At 47.0% G+C, this 22,164-nt stretch overlaps 1 protein-coding gene across 1 annotated transcript; it reads left to right on the plus strand.

The window, feature by feature from the left end:
* The first annotated feature begins 6,075 nt into the window (after positions 1 to 6,075).
* LOC122941001 (regulator of G-protein signaling 9-binding protein-like) lies at positions 6,076 to 18,905 on the plus strand. The gene is made up of 3 exons (XM_044297972.1): positions 6,076 to 6,248; positions 8,061 to 8,365; positions 16,874 to 18,905. The coding sequence occupies exons 2-3, from the start codon at positions 8,095 to 8,097 to the stop codon at positions 17,404 to 17,406; spliced, it is 804 nt and encodes a 267-aa protein (XP_044153907.1). The 5' UTR covers positions 6,076 to 6,248; positions 8,061 to 8,094; the 3' UTR covers positions 17,407 to 18,905.
* The last annotated feature ends 3,259 nt before the right edge of the window (positions 18,906 to 22,164 follow it).

Genomic DNA, 22,164 nt, shown 5'->3' on the forward strand with positions numbered 1-22,164 from the left:
GTATATCCCACTTTTTGGAAGCTGTCCCAGTTTCCATAGGAAGCAGAGACAGCTGTCTGTAATGATGAAGCATGAGCCGCCCGGCCGCTCTCTGCTCCATCATTAGGGTATGTTCACACACAGTAGACATGATGCAGATTTTCAGTATGGGTGTGAAAAATCTATAGTGTATTACAGTACCAGCAAAGAAGAAGACGTATTACGACCCTTCATCCGACGGCTGTGGAGAAAATCAACCACACTATCGGCACATAACCTCTAATGGCAGAAATCTGTGACAGCATTATGCTATGAATCTTTTTGTCGCTGTGGAAATACGGCAGGTACACATGTCCTCTGTGGACATACAGCAGGTACACATGTCCTCTGTGGACATACAGCAGGTACACATGTCCTCTGTGGACATACAGCAGGTACACATGTCCTCTGTGGACATACAGCAGGTACACATGTCCTCTGTGGACATACAGCAGGTACACATGTCCGCTGTGGACTTACGGCAGGTACACATGTCCTCTGTGGACATACAGCAGGTACACATGTCCTCTGTGGACATACGGCAGGTACACATGTCCTTGGTAGACATACGGCAGGTACACATTTCCTGTCTGGACTTACAGCAGGTACACATGCCCACTGTGGACTTACCGTAGGTACACATGTCCGCGCTGGACTTACAGCAGGTACACATGTCCTTGGTGGACTTACGGCAGGTACACATGTCCGCTGTGGACATATGGCAGGTACACAGGTCCGCTATGGACTTACAGCAGGTACACATGTCCGCTGTGGACTTACAGTAGGTACACATTTCCGCTATGGACTTACAGCATCTACTCATGTCCTCTATGGACTTACGGCAGGTACACCTGTCCGCTATGGACTTACAGCAGGTACACATGTCCTCTGTGGACATACAGCAGTAACACATGTCCTCTGTGGACATACAGCAGGTACACATGTCTTCTGTGGACTTACAGCAGGTACACATGTCCTCTGTGGACATAGCAGGTACACATGTCCTCTGTGGACATACAGCAGGTACACATGTCCTCTGTGGACATACAGCAGGAACACATGTCCTCTGTGGACATACAGCAGGTACACATGTCCGCTGTGGACATACAGCAGGTACACATGTCCTCTGTGGACATACAGCAGGTACACATGTCCTCTGTGGACATACAGCAGGTACACATGTCCTATGTGGACATACAGCAGGTACACATGTCAGCTGTGGACATACGGCAGGTACACATGTCCACTGTGGACATACGGCAGGTACACATGTCCACTGTGGACATACGGCAGGTACACATGTCCTCTGTGGACATACAGCAGGTACACATGTCCTCTGTGGACATACGGCAGGTACACATGTCCTTGGTAGACATACGGCAGGTACACATGTCCTGTCTGGACTTACAGAAGGTACACATGCCCACTGTGGACTTACCGTAGGTACACATGTCCGCGCTGGACTTACAGCAGGTACACATGTCCTTGGTGGACTTACGGCAGGTACACATGTCCGCTGTGGACATATGGCAGGTACACAGGTCCGCTATGGACTTACAGCAGGTACACATGTCCGCTGTGGACTTACAGTAGGTACACATTTCCGCTATGGACTTACAGCATCTACTCATGTCCTCTATGGACTTACGGCAGGTACACCTGTCCGATATGGACTTACAGCAGGTACACATGTCCTCTGTGGACATACAGCAGTAACACATGTCCTCTGTGGACATACAGCAGGTACACATGTCTTCTGTGGACTTACAGCAGGTACACATGTCCTCTGTGGACATACGGCAGGTACACATGTCCTCTGTGGACATACAGCAGGTACACATGTCCTCTGTGGACATACAGCAGGAACACATGTCCTCTGTGGACATACAGCAGGTACACATGTCCGCTGTGGACATACAGCAGGTACACATGTCCTCTGTGGACATACAGCAGGTACACATGTCCTCTGTGGACATACAGCAGGTACACATGTCCTATGTGGACATACAGCAGGTACACATGTCAGCTGTGGACATACGGCAGGTACACATGTCCACTGTGGACATACGGCAGGTACACATGTCCTCTGTGGACATACAGCAGGTACACATGTCCTCTGTGGACATACAGCAGGAACACATGTCCTCTGTGGACATACAGCAGGTACACATGTCCGCTGTGGACATACAGCAGGTACACATGTCCTCTGTGGACATACAGCAGGTACACATGTCCTCTGTGGACATACAGCAGGTACACATGTCCTCTGTGGACATACAGCAGGTACACATGTACGCTGTGGACATACGGCAGGTACACATGTCCACTGTGGACATACAGTAGGTACACATTTCCGCTATGGACTTACAGCATCTACTCATGTCCTCTATGGACTTACGGCAGGTACACCTGTCCGCTATGGACTTACAGCAGGTACACATGTCCGCTGTGGACCTACGGAAGGTACACATGTCCTCTGTCGACATGCGGCAGTTACATATGTCCGCTGTGGACTTACGGCAGGTACACATGTCCTCTGTGGACTAACGGCAGGTACACATGTCCTCTGTGGACATACAGCAGGTACACATGTCCCCTGTGGACATACAGCAGGAACACATGTCCTCTGTGGACATACAGCAGGTACACATGTCTGCTGTGGACATACAGCAGGTACACATGTCCTCTGTGGACTTACGGCACGTACACATGTCTTATGTGGACATACAGCAGGTACACATGTCCTCTGTGGACATACAGCAGGTACACATGTCCTCTGTGGACATACAGCAGGTCCTCTGTGGACATACAGAAGGTACACATGTCCTCTGTGGACATACAGCAGTAACACATGTCCTCTGTGGACATACAGCAGGTACACATGTCCCCTGTGGACATACAGCAGGAATACATGTCCTCTGTGGACATACAGCAGGTACACATGTCCGCTGTGGACATACAGCAGGTACACATGTCCTCTGTGGACTTACGGCACGTACACATGTCTTATGTGGACATACAGCAGGTACACATGTCCTCTGTGGACATACAGCAGGTACACATGTCCTCTGTGGACATACAGCAGGTCCTCTGTGGACATACAGAAGGTACACATGTCCTCTGTGGACATACAGCAGTAACACATGTCCTCTGTGGACATACAGCAGGTACACATGTCTTCTGTGGACTTACAGCAGGTACACATGTCCTCTGTGGACATAGCAGGTACACATGTCCTCTGTGGACATACAGAAGGTACACATGTCCTCTGTAGACATACAGCAGGTACACATGTCCTCTGTGGACTTACGGCAGGTACACATGTCCTCTGTGGACATACGGCAGGTACACATGTCCTTGGTGGACTTACGGCAGGTACACATGTCCGCTGTGGACATATGGCAGGTACACATGTCCACTGTGGATTTACAGCAGGAACACATGTCCTCTGTGGACATACGGCAGGTACACATGTCCGCTGTGGACTTACAGTAGGTACACATGTCCACTGTTGACGTACGGCAGGCACAAATGTCCGCTGTGGACATACGGTAGGTACACCTTTCTGCTATGGCCTTAAAGCATATACTCATGTCCTCTGTGGACATTCAGCAGGAACCCATGTCCTCTGTGGACATACGGCAGGTACACATGTCCGCTGTGGACATACAGCAGGTACACATGTCCTCTGTGGACATACAGCAGGCACACATGTCCTATGTGGACATACAGCAGGTACACATGTCCTCTGTGGACATACAGCAGTAACCCATGTCCTCTGTGGACATACAGCAGGTACACATGTCCTCTGTGGACTTACAGCAGGTACACATGTCCTCTGTGGACATAGCAGGAACACATGTCCTCTGTGGACATACAGCAGGTACACATGTCCTCTGTGGACATACAGCAGGTACACATGTCCTCTGTGGACATACAGCAGGTACACATGTCCTCTGTGGACATACAGAAGGTACACATGTCCTCTGTGGACATACAGCAGGTACACATGTCCTCTGTGGACTTATGGTAGGTACACATGTCTGCTGTGGACATACAGCAGGTACACACGTCCTCTGTGGACATACAGCAGGTACACATGTCCTCTGTGGACTTACGGCACGTACACATGTCTTATGTGGACATACAGCAGGTACACATGTCCTCTGTGGACATACAGCAGGTACACATGTCCTCTGTGGACATACAGCAGGTCCTCTGTGGACATACAGAAGGTACACATGTCCTCTGTAGACATACAGCAGGTACACATGTCCTCTGTGGACATACAGAAGGTACACATGTCCGCTGTGGACTTACAGTAGGTACACATGTCCACTGTTGACGTACGGCAGGCACAAATGTCCGCTGTGGACATACGGTAGGTACACCTTTCCGCTATGGCCTTACAGCATATACTTATGTCCTCTGTGGACATACAGCAGGAACACATGTCCTCTGTGGACATACGGCAGGTACACGTGTCCTCTGTGGACATACAGCAGGAACACATGTCCTCTGTGGACATACGGCAGGTACACATGTCCTCTGTGGACATACAGCAGGAACACATGTCCTCTGTGGACATACGGCAGGTACACGTGTCCTCTGTGGACATACAGCAGGAACACATGTCCTCTGTGGACATACAGCAGGTACACATGTCCTCTGTGGACTTACGGCAGGTACACATGTCCTCTGTGGACATACAGCAGGTACACATGTCCTCTGTGGACTTACAGCAGGTAGATTTATTCAATAGGTTTCAGCCATGAGTGGGTCCGCAACATGGCAATTGAAAAACTGCAGCATTGTCAAAACCCTCCGTGTGAACACAGGCTTACTCACTTCTACTGCTGCCAATTTTTGCCGCTGTAATTCAGTTCAGGCACTGAGCGCAACACCGTCTTGATCACTGCAGTGCCAAAAAAAGGTAAGTGAATGATGCCTTAGAGTACGTCTACATGGCGACACATTTCATGTAATGTATTATAATGGTGTCGCCATGTGACATACTGCAACGTTATAGTCACACAAAAAATCTGAGTCTGATTACTTGGCGACTGTCTCGTCGCGGTATTTAGCATGTCGCATTACGACACCGTTGAAATACATTTAACGAAATGTCGCCATGTAGCTGTACCCTAATGTGGTTGGTAAGGACCCGCCTTCGGTGCCCCCTCTCAGTCTGCCCCCGCTAGCAGGGCACCTGTTCCCATACAGCAATGCCAGGTAACCTGTGGACAGGAGTAGAGAAGAGCGAAGTTTACAAAAATTTGATTTGGCCTCTTTGCTGAATTTCACAAAGAAATTCGCTTTGTGAACTTGTGTTTTGAGTTCTGCGTCCAAAGTTTGGGTTTTTGAAGAATCCCGTTATGGATTCCAAATTCCGTTATGGTCCGTGGTAGCGGAATCCATAACGGGATTCTTCGATAACCCGACTCGAACTTTGGACGCAGAACTCAAAACACAAGTTCGCTCAACACTATTTGTGACAAATTACTTCATCATGAAGCACAAGTAGCGGGTGAAATGACGGGGAACGGCGATTGTGCCACCCCCCCCCCCCCCGTCATTGAACCCCTCAGATGCCGCATTCATTGTTGATCGCAGCATCTGAGATGAAAAATAAGGGCTTTCAGGGGTTAATCAGTAAAAAATAAAATACCTTATCCATCTGAGCGTCAAGATTGAAGATCCTGGCAGCGCGGTGATGTTGTACGTCACCGCACACAAGATTTTGATCGGGACGTTCAATCACAATGGCCGCGGTGGACTTTTTGCACTTAAATGGATGAGTCGAGTATAAATTTATTTTTTCCCCATCATTTTTGTGAAAATTGATCAGTCACCACGAATCATGAGGAAATCCGAATTTTCCCTGAAATTCGGATGGGATACTTCCAAATCACTCAAGACCAGACAGGAGGTAGGTGCCCACATAGATGTGTGAATAAGCTCTGCACTGCACCCAGCAGAGCCTGTTGGGAGTCGTAGTTTCCCCGCAGCTGGCACAGCGGCTTCCTCCTCCCACAGGCGGACCCTGTGCTCGGTGCTGTGCCTTTCCCACACTGAGGGGCGGGCGGGCTCCCCGGGGAAATCCGGCTCCATGAGGCTTTAACCGGCCGAGCAGCTGCTTCCTTCCATTATCCTATTTACACTCAGCTAAGCCTCGGCCGGGGAGGGATGTGACAGGCCGCCGCTGCCAGCCGAGGTACCCACCGGGCCAGGTAAGTGCCAGCCCAGGCACGGGCCGAGAGGGTGAAGCAGCAGGGGCATGCTGCAGAAATGGGGGACAGCCCATGGACAAGTCTACCTGTGACTGGGCATCTGTGCCCCTGGTAACACAGGTGGCACTGGCATCCCTTAGATGGAGCAGACCAGCGCCCAGCTGGGGTCACTCTGCCCCATCCAAAACACTGCCCGTGCCCAGTTGGCTGTAGCATTGTCGGAGTGGTGGGAGTCTGCCCATTGGGGACCCAAGTAGTCCAGAAAGCGGGGTACCCGGCTAATAGGTGGTCGGGTGCTCCTTCCTTCTCTCCATCTTAAACGAAGACCCTCAGATCCGTGGGCCCCCCTCCTATCAGACATGTCAGGGTGTTAATGTGCCGTAGATGTCTTTGCACATATGACAATTATGGGGTCTTCTGTGTGATAGTGATCTGCTTCTCTGCGGGACCCCCATCGCCCGCGGACCCCTTTATGAGGGTGAAAGTCACTATAGGGCTATTCCCTAATATGCTGTTTCTCCCCCTTTCACGTATATTGGGGCAGATTTATAGTCGTAAGGGTACTTTGACACTTGCGGCTGAGGATTCCGGCAGGCAGTTCCGTCGCCGGACGCAACCTGATGGCATTTGTCAGACGGATCCGGATGCATTGAAATACCGGAGCCGTCTCTCCAGAGTCATCCGGAAAAATGGATCCGGTATTTATTTTTATTTTTTTTGCATTTTTAAAGGTCCTAAAAGCCGGATCTGTTTTGCCGGAACACTTAATGCTGGATCCGGCATTCCGGCAAGTGTTCAGGATTTTTGGCTGGAGAGAAAACTGCAGCATGCTGCGGTATTTTCTCCGTACAAAAAAACATAAGAGGGACTTAACTGATGCATCCTGAACTGATTGCTCTCCATTCAGAATGCATTAGGATAAAACTGATCAGTTCTTTTCCGGTATTGAGCCCCTAGGACGGAACTCTGTGCCGGAAAAGAAAAATGTTAGTGTGAAAAGACCCTAATGTGTGAATGTACTGTGATTGCGGGTGTGCTTCCAATAATTAAAGGGGTCTTCCCACCTCAGACATTGATGGTGCATGGCTAGGATATGCCATCAATGTCAGATAAGTGCGGATCTCGCCTCTAGGACCTGCTCCTATATCCAGATTGGCCCCCGAAATGAAAGATAGCGCACCGCCCTCCATTCACCACCCTCCTTCACTTCAGACGCCACGTCCTGGAGATAGGAGCAGGTTCCATAGGTGGGACGCGCACCTCCTTGATGACATATTCTAGTGATAGGGAATACCCCTTTAAGCAGATGCTGTCCTCCGTGTATACCTGCGTTTTACCGCAGTCAGCATTGTATGAACGGACCCCTCACACGGGCACAGTGACAAATAGTAGTCCGATCCCTCCTGCTTTTAAAAGGAGCGATTGTCACAGTGTTTCTAGTAAATTGCTCATCCCGCAATTCCCTTAATATGGCACCAAGCCAGCGTGCAGAGGGTGGCATCTAATATTGTGTTTACTGGATAGACGCGTGGCAGGAGGTAAGGGTGAGGTCAGTGGGCAGATTAGCGGCGTTCATGTCACTGCCCTGTAAATATAGTAAACCCATCAATGTGAGATGTCAACAAGCCGGCCGCGAGTCCTCCTTGCGTGCTGCCACCTTGTTAGGTTTATTGATTCCCGCGGAGTGACGGGCTCCCGCTGACAGATGTCCTCACCGGTGGCTTATGTCACTTCTGGGAAATGCTTTCTATGATGTGACTGCAGAGGCTTCTTGACAGAGATGACGCCATTGTTTCTTCTTGTGTTTGCCAGGTGCCCCTTATGCCAGGAAAGGTACAAATTAAGCATGTCGGCCCAGGAAGGTGCCAGCCCGGCAGCGCCGAACCTGCACCCCATCAGCAGAACGTTAACCCTGCGGGGAAAACGTGAGCACGCGCATGCGGCGGAGGGCAGCGGTCATGGCACGGTTGCGGACTGTAAGAAGGTTCATAACTCCTTGAATAAGGTGACGGCCTGTTATCGGCAGCTGGTGATGTGCGTCGGGGGCACGTCGGACAGTCCTCGTCTACGGGAGGAGCTGGAGGAGAGTCGGAAGAAAGCCTTCGAGCTGAGCACAGGTGAGTGCAGCCCAAGGACAGAAGAAGAACATGTCCGGCCTGTGTTTTATAAGTGACTTAAAGGGAACCTGTCACCGGGATTTTGTGTATAGAGCTGAGGACATGGGCTGCTAGATGGCCGCTAGCACATCCGCAATACCCAGTCCCCATAGCTCTGTGTGCTTTTATTGTGTAATAAAAAAACTATTTGATACATATGCACATTAACCTGAGATGAGTCCTGTCCCTGAGATGAGTCCAGCGTGAAGGAGCCCAGCACCGCCCCGCATCTTAAGAATCTCCTCCTCCCCCGACGTCAGACAGCCAGAGCACCGTAATCTCGCGATGTGCGAGCTAGCGCATGCGCAGTTCATTCCCTGAGGCTGATGCCAGCACAGGGAAGGAACACTATGACGACACTGCGCATGCGCTAGCTCGCGCATCGCGAGATTATGGCGCTCTAGCTTTCTGATGTCGGGGAGGAAGGAGGACATTCTGAGGATGCGAGGCGATGCTGGGCTTCTTCACACTGGACTCATCTCAGGGACAGGACTCATCTCAGGTTAATTTGCATATGTATCAAATCGTGTTTTTTTTTACACAAGAAAAGCATACAGAGCTATGGAGACTGGACATTGCGGATGTGATAGCGGCCATCTAGCAACCCATGTCCTCAGCTCTATACACAAAATCCCGGTGACAGGTTCCCTTTAAGGGAATCCTCTTGTAAGCAATTGCCTTATGTACATCATATGACATGCACCGTAAACTGTATTCTGCAGAGTAAATTTAAAGGAACACTCCTTGCAAAACATATCCACTGCGTTATGTATAGCGCAGGGCCCAAGGGGGTGGAGCATGACACAAAGAACACAAAAGAGAGCCTGAGTCCTGCTCCACCCTCTCAGGCATAACACAGTGTATTGTATTGGTTTTGCTCAGAATGCCCCTTTTTAAAGGGGATTAGTGGGAGTACAGTATTGATGATCTGTCCTCAGCGTGGGTCATCCATATCCCACACCAGTGCTCCTCATGGCATATCAAGCACAGTGCTCTCCATTGCATAGTGGCTGTGCTGGGTACTGCAGCTCAGGACCAATCACTTGAATGGGACCGAGGTGCACATGGGTCACGTGACCAACGTCGCAGCGCTCGACTGTGGCCTTTTCAAACAGCTGATTGGTGGGGGCCCTGGCTGTTGAACCCCACTACCACTGATCTGCTAGTAATGACCTACCCTGAAGATAGGTTATCTATATTTTACTCCTGGAAAACCCCTTTTAGATAAGTTCGGCAAAACTGAAAATGAGTCATTTAGCTGCAGTTCTGACACGTTTTGCCTCACTGTGACTTTCCTGCTTACCACGATTCCAGAGATCTGCCATTGTTTTCTTCTAACATTTAGATAGCTGCCCATATACATGCGTACTGTGTTGTGGAGGGGAAAAGGGGGTCATCAGCCACCTCCGAATGTCTTACTTCCCTCAGGATCAAAGGATCGGGCACGTGGAAAAAATCAGAGCACGCCCCATACACATTAGATAGTTGGCCAGTATGACGAAGCTTACACCCATGTGTATGAGTAGCTTAAAGGGCTTGTCCATCCCAGAAAAAAAGGGGCAGAATGGGTTAAAGCGGTTGTCTCACTTCAGCACGTGGCATTTATCATGTAGAGAAAGTTACTACAAGGCACTTACTAATGTATTGTGATTGTCCATATTGTCTCCTTTGCTGGCTGGATTCCCTTTTCCATCACATTATGTGCTGCTCGTTTCCATGGTTACAGACCACCCTGCAATCCAGCAGCAGTGGTCGTGCTTGCACAATATAGGAAAAAGCACTAGCCTGTGTGCACTCCCACGGAGAGGCTGACGCTTTTTCCTATATTGTGCAAGCACGACCACCACTGCTGGATTGCAGGGTGGTCTGTAACCATGGAAACGAGCAGCGTATAATGTGATGGAAAAATGAATCCATCCAGCAAAGGAGGCAATATGGACAATCACAATACATTAGTAAGTGCCTTGCATTAACTTTCTCTACATGATTACTGAAGTGAGACAACCCCTTTAAAAAATAAATAAAAGCAATACCCATTTTACTGATCTTCTGCTGCTTGCTCAATCCTCTATGTGGCTGCTTGGCACAGTGGTCGCCCATCTCAGCTGATGACTGGCTGAGAAGTCACATTTCCTTTTTCTGGAAGAATCAGGACGTGTAGGTGCTGGCAGAGGGACCCGGAAAGGTAAAGTTAGAAAGTTTAAAAAAATATAATAAATCCTGGTTTGAGTACCCCTTTAAGTGTCAGATGAGGTCTGTACTGCCTCCTGACTGCTGAGAGGTGTGGTGCTCTGATTTATTGTAAAGTAGTGCTCCGGAGGCCTCTCAGTATACATGTAGCCTGGACTGTACTGTGCTATGGACTGGTTTTGGCTTTGACCTTTGAGACAAATGATACGGGGAAGATCTGCTTTGTCATAGTATTGTCAGCGCGCAGAGACCCCTGTGTACATATTACTCTCGCATGCTCGGATACCTATATGCAGTGTATACGGACCCCGGCGTCAATTATCCAGCAGCGCTCGTCTGCTGAGCCATGGGCCGAGAAGAACATCTAAAGGGGTATCTCCTCATTGCTGAGCCTCCAGGGGACGTGACAGCGGAGAACACCCACCTGTACACGCTCACTGCTCTATTAAAATGATTTTACTTCATGCCATCTAGCACAGGGATGACGGTATAATGATGGCTGCCGGGCAGCACACTGATATTAATGGCATCTCGCTCCTAATGGCTACGTGAATTCATTAAAAAAATATAGTAGTTAATTTAGGCTTATTAAGCAGAGAGGGAGACATCAGGAACTGAAGTATTAGGGCAGGGATGGCCAACCTGTGGCTCTCCAGCTGTTGTAAAACTACAACTCCCACCATGCTTTGCTGTAGACTGATGGCTATAGGCAGTGTGGGCATGCTGGGAGTTGTAGTTTTGCAACAGCTGGAGAGCCTCAGGTTGGCCATCCCTGTATTAGGGGATCTCACAATCAGTTATTATATGCCCCCCCCCCAAGACAGTACTGACTACCGTTATAAAGGAAAGATACTGCTGTGATCATTAGGGAGGCAGTCATAGGCAGGGTTCTCGCATACCAGTCCCGTCTGATCTCTGTCTGCATTTTTTGGGAGGTGCTCTGCCCTCTCTCTTTGGACAAGCTCTGCTCAACTCTCCTTAGAAAGATGAGTGAGCGGTGTACGGGCTGATGGAACGTGTAAGGAGCCATACACCACGCTTCACTGACCGAGGAGACCCCAGCTCAGCACTTCAGCCCCTTCAATTTAGCATCAAGTGGGGTCTTGGCACCTAGTCCCTCACTCGCTATGGCATGCCAAAAGTTTTATAAGATGACACTTTAGTCAATCAAGCACCTAATGCAAATACGTATTCAAGTGTCCGCTGGCCGTTCTCTCATCAGGGAAGAGTCCGGAGTTCGTGGGCCACTTGCGTGGTGCCCTCTCCATTCACCTCTATGGGAGTTGTGGAAATAGCCAAGTGCGCTCGCTCGTTCTTTTTCGGAACTCGAATAGAAGTGAATGGAGAGCATGCCATGCATGGGCAGTGTGCCCTTTTTCGCTTCAGGGGGCCCTGTTCTAGAGATAGAGGTGGGAACCGCGTCTATCTGACATTCGTGGCATATCCTAGAGATATGCACCAATGTGTGAGATTACACATGACTGCTGGTTCCCTGATTTCCTTAGAATAGGTCATCACTATCAGATTGGTGGAGATCCAGCTGCCAGCACCACTATGGACCAGCTGTCTGAGGGAACCACTGCGCCCCAGAGCAGAATGAATGGGAGAGAGCTGCAATACCATTCACACCCGCTACGCAGTTTGGAAAGCGGTGCTGTTCTGGTGTCTGGTCCAGAGCACTGGGGGGGGGGAATCTGGAGTCAGACCCCCAATGATCTGATATTGATGACCTGTTCAAGGATAAGTCTTCAATATTAAGGTCCTAGAAAACACTTGTAGTTTGGTGTCTCCAGAGTCCTTTATTGCTGCTGCTGGCACCTAGACATCTGTAGAATTCCTCTGGACCTGCTCTGGTCTGTAGCTCTTCTACTTCTTAGCTTCTATTTGGATGTATTTAGATTCTAAATAGTCGGTAGAGGCCATTTTTTTCCCTCAGGACAGAATTTGGGGGGTACTAACTCTCATTGGGGGGGGGGAGCGCCTTAGTCGGCTTGAGGAGACTTATAGGCCATTCATGCTCCTCTGGAATTCTGGGAAGAAAGGGATGCAAATGAGCTCTTAACAAGCTCTGCCTCTAATGCCACCAGATGTAAGGCAGCTATCCTATAAGTCAGTGTCCATCCCTTCCCAGAATTCCAGAGGACCATTTATGGCCTATAAGTCTCCTCATGCCGATTAAGGCGCTCTCTCCCCAAGGAGCCATAGTACCCCCCCACATCCTGACTTGGCCTCTCACCCAGTTAAGCCAGTACTCTCTGCTCTGTACTGATGAGGGGCAATTACCTAGAAACAGGTGTCTACAGATGAGTTGCTGGTTTATTTAATATCTGAGTCATGTCTCAAGGCCTGTTTAAAGGGTTGAACATTGACTTATAGGAGAGCTGCCTTACATCTGGTGGCATCAGAGGCAGAGCTTGTTAAGAGCTCATTTGCATCCCTTTCTTCCCTCAGGACACTAATCGTAAAGGGATTTAACAATGTATTTGCTCCAGTTTTCTGGTAAAATTCTGGAATCTGCAGGGCGTTATATTTATGAAGCTGCCAATTTTATCAACACAAAATGTTTGTGACACTTTTCCACTAAACAGGACCAGTGATGACCTGTCGATGACTTTAACCTTGAATAGTTATGCCACGTTAGAAACCTATGCCCACAGGATTAGATGGTCAGTCGGTCCTGCAGGATAACATTTCCAGCAGTTCCATAGAGAATGAATAGAGCAGCAGTAGACATGCGCGACCTGCATTTCCATTCATATGGGGGACACCTGACCCCCTCCCCCCAGCAAACAGCTGACTTTTCTGGCTAGAAGGTCATAGACTTGGTCCAGTGGTCGATTTTGAGTAGTATAATCACAGAAAGAACGGTTTTGAGAGACATAAAGCAGGATTCAGATGGTGTGGATGGACAGACATTTTGTAGACAGAAAGTGGCTAGATACGAAGATAAAGAGGTGGAGTCGGGAACAAGACTAGAAGGTAGAAGTTAAGCGGACCATACATAGTAGATAACGGCTGAACTCGCAGATTTCTGCAGGACCGGCTGTCCATCTAATACAGTCAGATCCATAAATATTGGGACATCTACACAATTCTAACATTTTTGGCTCTATACACCACCACCATGGATTTGAAATTAAACGAACAAGATGTGCTTTAACTGCAGATTCAGGTCAGGTGATTGACTTGGCCATTGCATAACATTCTACTTCTTTCCCTTAAAAAACTCTTTGGTTGCTTTTGCAGTATGCTTTGGGTCATTGTCCATCTGCACTGTGAAGCGCCGTCCAATGAGTTCTGAAGCATTTGGCAGAATATGAGCAGATAATATTGCCCGAAACACTTCAGAATTCATCCTGCTGTCAACAGTCACATCATCAATAAATACAAGAGAACCAGTTCCATTGGCAGCCATACATGCCCACGCCATGACACTACCATCACCATGCTTCACTGATGAGGTGGTATGCTTAGGATCATGAGCAGTTCCTTTCCTTCTCCATACTCCTCCCTTCCCATTACTCTGGTACAAGTTGATCTTGGTCTCATCTGTCCATAGGATGTTGTTCCAGAACTGTGAAGGCTTTTTTAGATGTCGTTTGGCAAACTCTAATTTGGCCTTCCTGTTTTTGAGGCTCACCAATGGTTTACATCTTGTGGTGAATCCTCTGTATTCACTCTGGTAAAGTCTTCTCTTGAATTGTTGACTTTGACACACATACACCTACCTCCTGGAGAGTGTTCTTGATCTGGCAAACTGTTGTGAAGGGTGTTTTCTTCACCAGGGAAAGAATTCTTTGGTCATCCACCACAGTTGTTTTCCGTGGTCTCCTGGGTCTTTTGGTGTTGCTGAGCTCACCGGTGCGTTCCTTCTTTTTAAGAATGTTCCAAACAGTTGTTTTGGCCACGCCTAATGTTTTTGCTATCTCTCTGATGGGTTTGTTGTGTTTTCAGCCTAATGGTGGCTTGCTTTAGTAATAGTGACAGCTCTTTGGATCTCATCTTGAGAGTGGACAGCAACAGATTCCAAATGCAAATAGCACACTTGAAATGAACTCTGGACCTTTTATCTCCTCATTGTAATTGGGATAATGAGGGAATAACACACACCTGGCCATGGAACAGCTGAGAAGCCAATTGTCCCATTACTTTTGGTCCCTTAACAAGTGGGAGGCACATATGCAAACTGTTGCAATTCATACACCGTTCACCTGATTTGGATGTAAATACCCTCAAATTAAAGCTGACAGTCTGCAGTTAAAGCACATCTTGTTTGTTTCATTTCAAATCCATAGTGGTGGTGTATAGAGCCAAAAATGTTACAATTGTGTTGGTGTCCCAATATTTATGGACCTAACTGTATATATTGAGACCTTCCAGCTAGGACATGTTAGATTTCAAAATGCTTAGTCCATGTGTTCTTGGGGAGAAAAGCCGTTGTCTTAGGCCCCTTTCACACGGGCGAGAATTCCGCGTGGATGCAATGCGTGAGGTGAACGCATTGCACCCGCACTGAATCTGGACCCATTCACTTAAATGGGGTTGTTCAGATGAGCGGTGATTTTCACGCATCACTTGTGCGTTGCGTGAAAATCGCAGCATGTTCTATATTCTGCGTTTTTCACGCAACGCAGGCCCATGGAAAGAATGGGGATGCGTGAAAATCGCAAGTGCAGATGCAATCTGATTTTCACGCATTTACTTTATTCTTTTTCATTATAACATGGTTATAAGGGAAAATAATAGCATTCTTTAATTCAGAATGCTAAGTAAAAGGTCCATTGTAGGGTTAAAAAAATAAATAAATGTAACTTCCCTCATCCACTTGATCGCGCAGCCAGGCTCGTCTTCTTCTTCTTGCAGGACCTGGCTGGAAAAGGACCTTCGGTGATGTCATCGCGCTCACTGTGTGGTGAGCGCGATTACGACATCAAAGGTCCTTTGGCAGGTCCTTAAAGAAGGCTATCCCGGCTGCGCGATCAAGTGGATGAGGGAAGTTACATTTATTTACTTTTTTAACCCCACAATGGACCTTTTACTTAGCATTCTTAATTAAAGAATGCTATTATTTTCCCTTATAACCATGTTATAATGGAAAATAATAAAATATACAGAACACCGATCCCAAACCCGAACTTCAGTGAAGAAGTTCGGGTCTGGGTACCACAGTCAGTTTTTTTTTTATCATGCGCGTGCAAAACGCATTGCACCCGCGCGATAAAAACTGAACGTCGGAACGCAATCGCAGTCAAAACTGACTGCAATTGCGTACCTACTCGCACAATTTTCCCTGATCACAGACGCAACGCATCCGGACGCGCTCGTCTGCAAGGGGCCTTAATCCGCTCTCCCGACTGACAACACATGCACTTTTGACCGAGCCAAGCATGCATGTATTTGAGGATGGGGGTGCCACATGGGTGGGCAGTTAAAAGGTGTTATGGCACAATAATGAGTAAAAATTAGACATTGTATCGTACATGACAAAGCTAGAACCAGCCCTGTACCTCACATGGATCCAGAGATCTCCCCATTCATTGCTCTGCTAGATTTATATCAAGCTGTCAGCCTAAGGCGCGTGTCCTTTTTGCTGCAGCTCAGGGGGCGTGTCCTTTCTCAGAGGTTTATCCTTTCTGCTGCAGCTCCTTCCCTATCGCAGCTCCGGGAGCATGTCCTTTCTCCTGCAGTTCTCTCCCTGTAACCCCCACAGCTTCTAGCAGTAGATATGGCTGATGGCAGTCAAAGGATGGAACTGAGCATGTGCAACCACCTCAGTAGGTGGACATGGACCTTACTGTACAGATTAAACATCAGTGGGAGCCATTACAATGAAGTAAAGGGAATATCTAACAACTGGAGCATTTTTGTAACATTGTAAATTACAAAAATAACTAGTTTTCATGCTGCATTATATTATAGTATTATTTAATGGTGGCATAACCACTTTAAGGGTGTATTGACAGTTTAGCACAGTGTCCTGCACTCTTTTGTCCAGTAAAATAATGAAAAACTTGCTAATAGAGAAGCAGAATTTCTAATCAAATTTTAAAAAATATTACTCGCCTTCTGCTTCCATCGCCAGTTCAGCACCGATGCTCCAGAGGTACCCATTCGGCTCATGCCAGCAGTGATGACGCGCCATACTTCTGTATGGAGACATATGGATTTATTCTAAATGGGACTGGCAGAACGACAGATTCTCACTGGTAAAATATCATAGTTTTGAAGGATATACGGTTTTGTACATATAACCCGATCTCTTTATCTCCTCACCAACAGATCTGATGAACACGTTGATGGTCCTGTTGATGGAGCAAGAGGTGGCCCAGGAGGACAGAGTAGAGCTGGAGAGAACCTGGGTGCTGTTCCTCTCCACCCTAGAGCTCTTCCAGCAGGATTTGTGTAAAGCTCACCACCTTTGTCAACTCTTTCCTCTGCATGGCCGAAGAAAGAGACTGGTCAACACGGGGGTCATAGGTAAAACATCAGAAGTCGCCTATAGAGCACGCAACATAAAGTCACCCAGCAGCATCCGAGTACGGGACAACACCCAAAGAGCCGAGAGACCCTGCTCCCCAGATTTGGCCGGTCAGATCGAGCATGTGGAAAGGATGCTTCATGACATGCAGATGAAAGTCAGCATTCCCATATGGACAGTAGAGGCTACCGAGGAGGCTTGGGCAGAGATTAGCTCAAACTGTGACCTGGATGAGGGCTCCGACAATGAAATACTAGCTGGGGAAGATGTTTCCAACAGGGGCTGTTGTGCTCAGAGACAATCGCTGGCTCGGCCTCTGTGTATGGTTTCGTAATGAACGTTGACCATTGAGTTCTCAAACCAAGAGCTGGTCACTGTGCCCAAAGATGTGAATACTATAGGGAAGGGTATGAGGCTGCTTGCTTGACATCTTTGTTTAGCAGGTGTTGGGGTTCATATGTCTACCTATAAAAGCAACATTGCGATGTGGGGTGAAACTCTGAGACATTTGCAGCCCACCTCGCTGGTGCAGATATCTGCTCATCCCATGGAACGATATGAAGCAGCTAGTGCCACCAGGTTTTTATCTGACATTTCGGATGGCTAGAAAATTCCACATTGTGAGGACAATCACCAATTCTAGCGGCCGGTGGTGTCTACATCCGTATATAAGCACCATCTTTGTTTTTCCTATTGGAGCAAACTGAACTGTATAATCCATTACAAAGCATGCATGGAGTCTTCCTCAGGGTCCATACATAACAAAGCACTTACTGGAAGACGTTCTCAGTCCATCTCTTTAATGTTCAGTGTAATCGCATCCATGTTGACTGAACCAGTTTGTGGTTTTCCGTCCGAGTCCCATCTTCCATTTATGTAATCATTAATGTTATGTCTGTGCTGTCTGTGATTACGGTAAAGAGATTCACTTTAATACATCAGGGAATTGCGTCCGTTCCTTTTTTATGTGTTACTATCGGAATCGTTCCCTGTAGATAGAAGAGCGTTCTGACAAGGGATGTATGTGCCTGACCCATAGACAATGTTCCTTAGCCATCCAGTGCCACACAGCGTCCAGTTTATGGTGTCTTCAATCCATAAAGCCATAAATAAAGATTGCATCCAATGTCACTGTGAATCAGGGCAGCTCATAGAATATCTAGGTTCCCTTATAGGATAAAATGTTGCCTCCCTGGTGTTTTTTTGGGATGAAGGAGCTATTGTGGTGGTTAAAGGGTTAATTGTAACAGCCCCATTGTGGTTGTCTAGGGCAGTGAAGCAGCAGTGTACATCTGTATCCCTGGTGGCCTTTGGGTTAATGCTTGCATCATAGGTGGCCTATGGACTTGCAGAAGGTGAATGTCTCCATCCCTGATTGGCCTAGGGCAGGGATACCCAACCTGCGGCCTCCAACTGTTGCATAATCACAACCCCCAGCATGCCCGACAACTTACAGCTATAGTACAGTATTGTACTTTTGCAACAGCTGGAGGGCCACAGGTTGAGCATCCCTGGCCTAGGGCAGTGCACGGGTTTACTCTCTGTGTCCCTGGTGGCCTAGGGTAGTGAAGGGGCTTGATTTCTGTGTCCCTGGTGGCTTAGATAACTGAAGGAGGTAACCCCCTGAGGACCATGGGATTTTCCTGTTTTTCACTCCCCGCCTTCCTATAGTTCTAACCTTTTTATTTTTACATTCACATAGCCTTATGATGGCTTATTTTTTTGCGGGACAAGTTGTACTTTCTAATGGTGCCATTTACAGTTATTCTGCAACGTAATTCTAATAAAGGTTTTTATTTTACACTGTAAGCTATGCGGTAAAATTGACCTGTTATCTAAATTCACCAGGTCAGTACGGTTACAACGATACCACACTTTTTTCTTGCGTTTTAATAATGAAATAAAAATGAAAACCTTTGAGGGGAAAAATAAACATTTTTTTTAACCATATTCTGACCCCCTATAATATTTTTGTAGTTCTGTATATGGGGCTGTGTGAAGGCTAATTTTTTGCAGGATGATCTGTTCCTTTCAGTGATGCCAATTTGCAGTGTATGCAAAAAATATTGGGTAGTTGACATGACAAACTGCAAATTGGCTTTTTTTTTTTTTTTTTTTTTTACGCTACGCCATTTGCCGTATGCCATTAATATTGTTATATTTTAATTGCATGGGCATTTTTGCACGCGGCGATGCCCATGATGTTTATTTTTTTATTTTACGTAAAGAGGGATGATTTGAACTTTTAGGTTTGTTTTTTTTTGTTTTTTTCATATTTGTAAAAACTTTTTTACGTTCACTTTTTAAGTCACCTTGGATGACAATAACTGGCAATCATTCGATTGCCCATAGTGTTCATTGATGGCTAAATAGCCATCATTGAACATTTCATTTTCAATATAACAATACAATGATGCCACCTAGTGGCCTGTATTGGTATATACCTGAAATAGGCATGATGCCTGCTTGAGGCTTCGGTGTATTTTAGCGATGTAACAAGTTCCCCGATCTCAGTCGGGGAACCACAGCATCTGAAGGGTAAAATGTAAATTTAAAATAGCAGAAACCCGGCAGCTAAGGCGCCCACTGCATGTGCGAGCGGGCGCCATGTTTAGGGACCGAACTTCCGCCATACATATACGGAGGATGTCCTTAAGGGGTTAATGTCTGTGTCCCTTTGACCTAGAGCACTGAAGGGGTTAATGTTCGCATCCCTGGTGGCCTAGGGTGCTGAACGGGGTTTATATCCATGTCCCTAATAGCAAATTGCAGTAAACGGGGTTAAAAAAGACTGTCGCCATAAAATGCAGTGCAATCTGAAGGCAGCATGTTATAGAGCAGGAGGAGCTGAGCAGATTGATGTATAGTTTGTGGGAAAAGATTCAGTAAAACATTGAATTTATCTCTCCTCTTTCTGACTTCAGTAGTACACGGGGAAGGTGTTATCAGTGATTGATATCATTCTCTGTGTAAGGCTACATGCACACGAACGTTGTTTGTTTCTGTGTCCGTTACGTTTTTTTTGCGGATAGTATGCGGACCCATTTATTTCAACGGGTCCGCAAAAAATGCGGACAGCACATCGTGTGCTGTCCGCATCAGTATGTCCGTTCCATAGCCCCGCACACAAAATAGAACATGTCCTATTCTTGTCCGTTTTAGGCATTGTTACAATGGATTCGCAAAAAAAATGGATGGCATAAGTTGTTTTTTTTGCGGATCCGCAATTTGCAGACCGCAAAACACATACGGTCGTGTGCATGTAGCCGAAGTCTGTATACAGAGATAGCTATCTTTCAATGATAAGACCTCCCCCGTATACAATGAAATCAGAAATATAAATGACAAGTTTTACTGAATCTTTTCCCATAAAACTATATATCAATCTGCTTGGCTCCTCCTGTTCTATAACCTGCTGCTTTCAGATTTCACTGAATTTCGTGATGACAGGTACTCTTTAATGTTGGAATCCCTGGTGGCCTAGCGCAGTGAAGGGGGTTCTGCCCCTAGTGGCCTAGAGCACTGAAAGGTGTTAATGTCTTTGTCCCTGGTGGTTTAGGGCAGTGGAGGTCTAGCACTTTTACTGCCCTAAACCACCAGGAAAGCAATGTCTGCTCTGTGTCTTGTGCCACAAATGGAGCAGATCTGGATGATAACAGAACCGATGATGAAAGGGGGAGAGTCTGGTACTAATCCATTCTGTTCCTTGGGCACAGCACTCATGGAGAGTATGGTAGGTGCACAAAGGACATCTGTCAGCAGATTTGTACCTATGACACTGGCTGACCTGTTACATGTGCACTTGGCAGCTGAAGACATCTGTGTTGGTCCCATGTTCATATGTTTCCGCATTGCTGAGAAAAATGATGTTTTGATTTATGCAAATGAGCCTCCAGGAGCAACAGGGGCGTTGCCATTACACCTAGAGGCTCCGCTCTCTCTGCAGCTGTCTCACCTTCTCCACTGTTTGACAGAACCAGACGTGATGGTGTTTTCTCTGCCTTGCCCTGTTAATTGACGTGCATAGGGTGGGGCAGTTGCAGAGAGCTGAGCCTCTAGGTGTAATGGCAATGCCCCTATTGCTCCTAGAGGCTCATTTGCATATATTAAGACTTGCATATATTAAGATTTTTCTCAGCAATGTGGGCACATATGAACACAGATGCCTTCAGCAGGGAAACAACCTGCTGGAGTTCACCGGATGCGGCCTAGCCAAATAATGCCGTGCACCTCCAGACCCGATTGACTATAATGGGATCCGCCTGCTTTCCTGCATAAATGCCAGGCCTTGGCCGAACAAAATTTTTCTCCAACCGAGACCCGGCATTTATGGCGGAAAGCATCCGGATCCCACTCATCAATTTATTCAAACATTTCCAGAAGAAACAATAAAGCCATAGCTTCCAGGAAGAAAAAATCCATTGCTTACATTCCTGTCTGCAAAAAACACCACTCCAGATGCTAGTTGTAAATCTATGGAAAATATTAAACGCATGTGTTTTGGGTCAATTTATCGTTTTGGGAATCGCAGCTTGCACTGTTCGTGGCATTTTTTTGCTTAATTTTCTTTCAGTTTTTTTGTCCCATATACCTCTATTGCTTTGCTTGTTTGTTTGTCTGCTTGAAAAAATCCTGTTGCATTATTTTATGCCAATTTGAAATGACTTTTTTTTTTTTTTTTTTTTCTTTTTTAAAGGGTAATGTTATATCGGAAAATGAACCTTTTTGTTTATATCACAAAATCATATTTTTATGTTAAATATATTTTTAAATAATTTTGGGGGATGTTATTTTTAAAGGGATTCTGTCATGAGATTTGAGCCCTATAAGCTAAACATATGGCCATGTCCATACTAATAACATGAATCCTAAACCGCCCTTATTAAACCTGCTTGTGGCTCTATTAGCCCAAAAAACAGGTTTTTATAAGCTGTCACTCACCTACCTAAGGTGTCCAAGGGGTTTTACGTTAATCCAGGGTGCCCGCCCGTACCCCTCGCCGCCTTCCTCACCTCCGCAATCCTCCCGTCCCTCTGCCAGATCCGGCGCCTGCGCACTAGGCTCAGCCTGATGCGCCGCGGACTCCTGGCAG

This window comes from Bufo gargarizans, chromosome 6 (genome assembly GCF_014858855.1).
Source record: "Bufo gargarizans isolate SCDJY-AF-19 chromosome 6, ASM1485885v1, whole genome shotgun sequence".
Taxonomy (NCBI): Eukaryota; Metazoa; Chordata; class Amphibia; order Anura; family Bufonidae; genus Bufo; species Bufo gargarizans.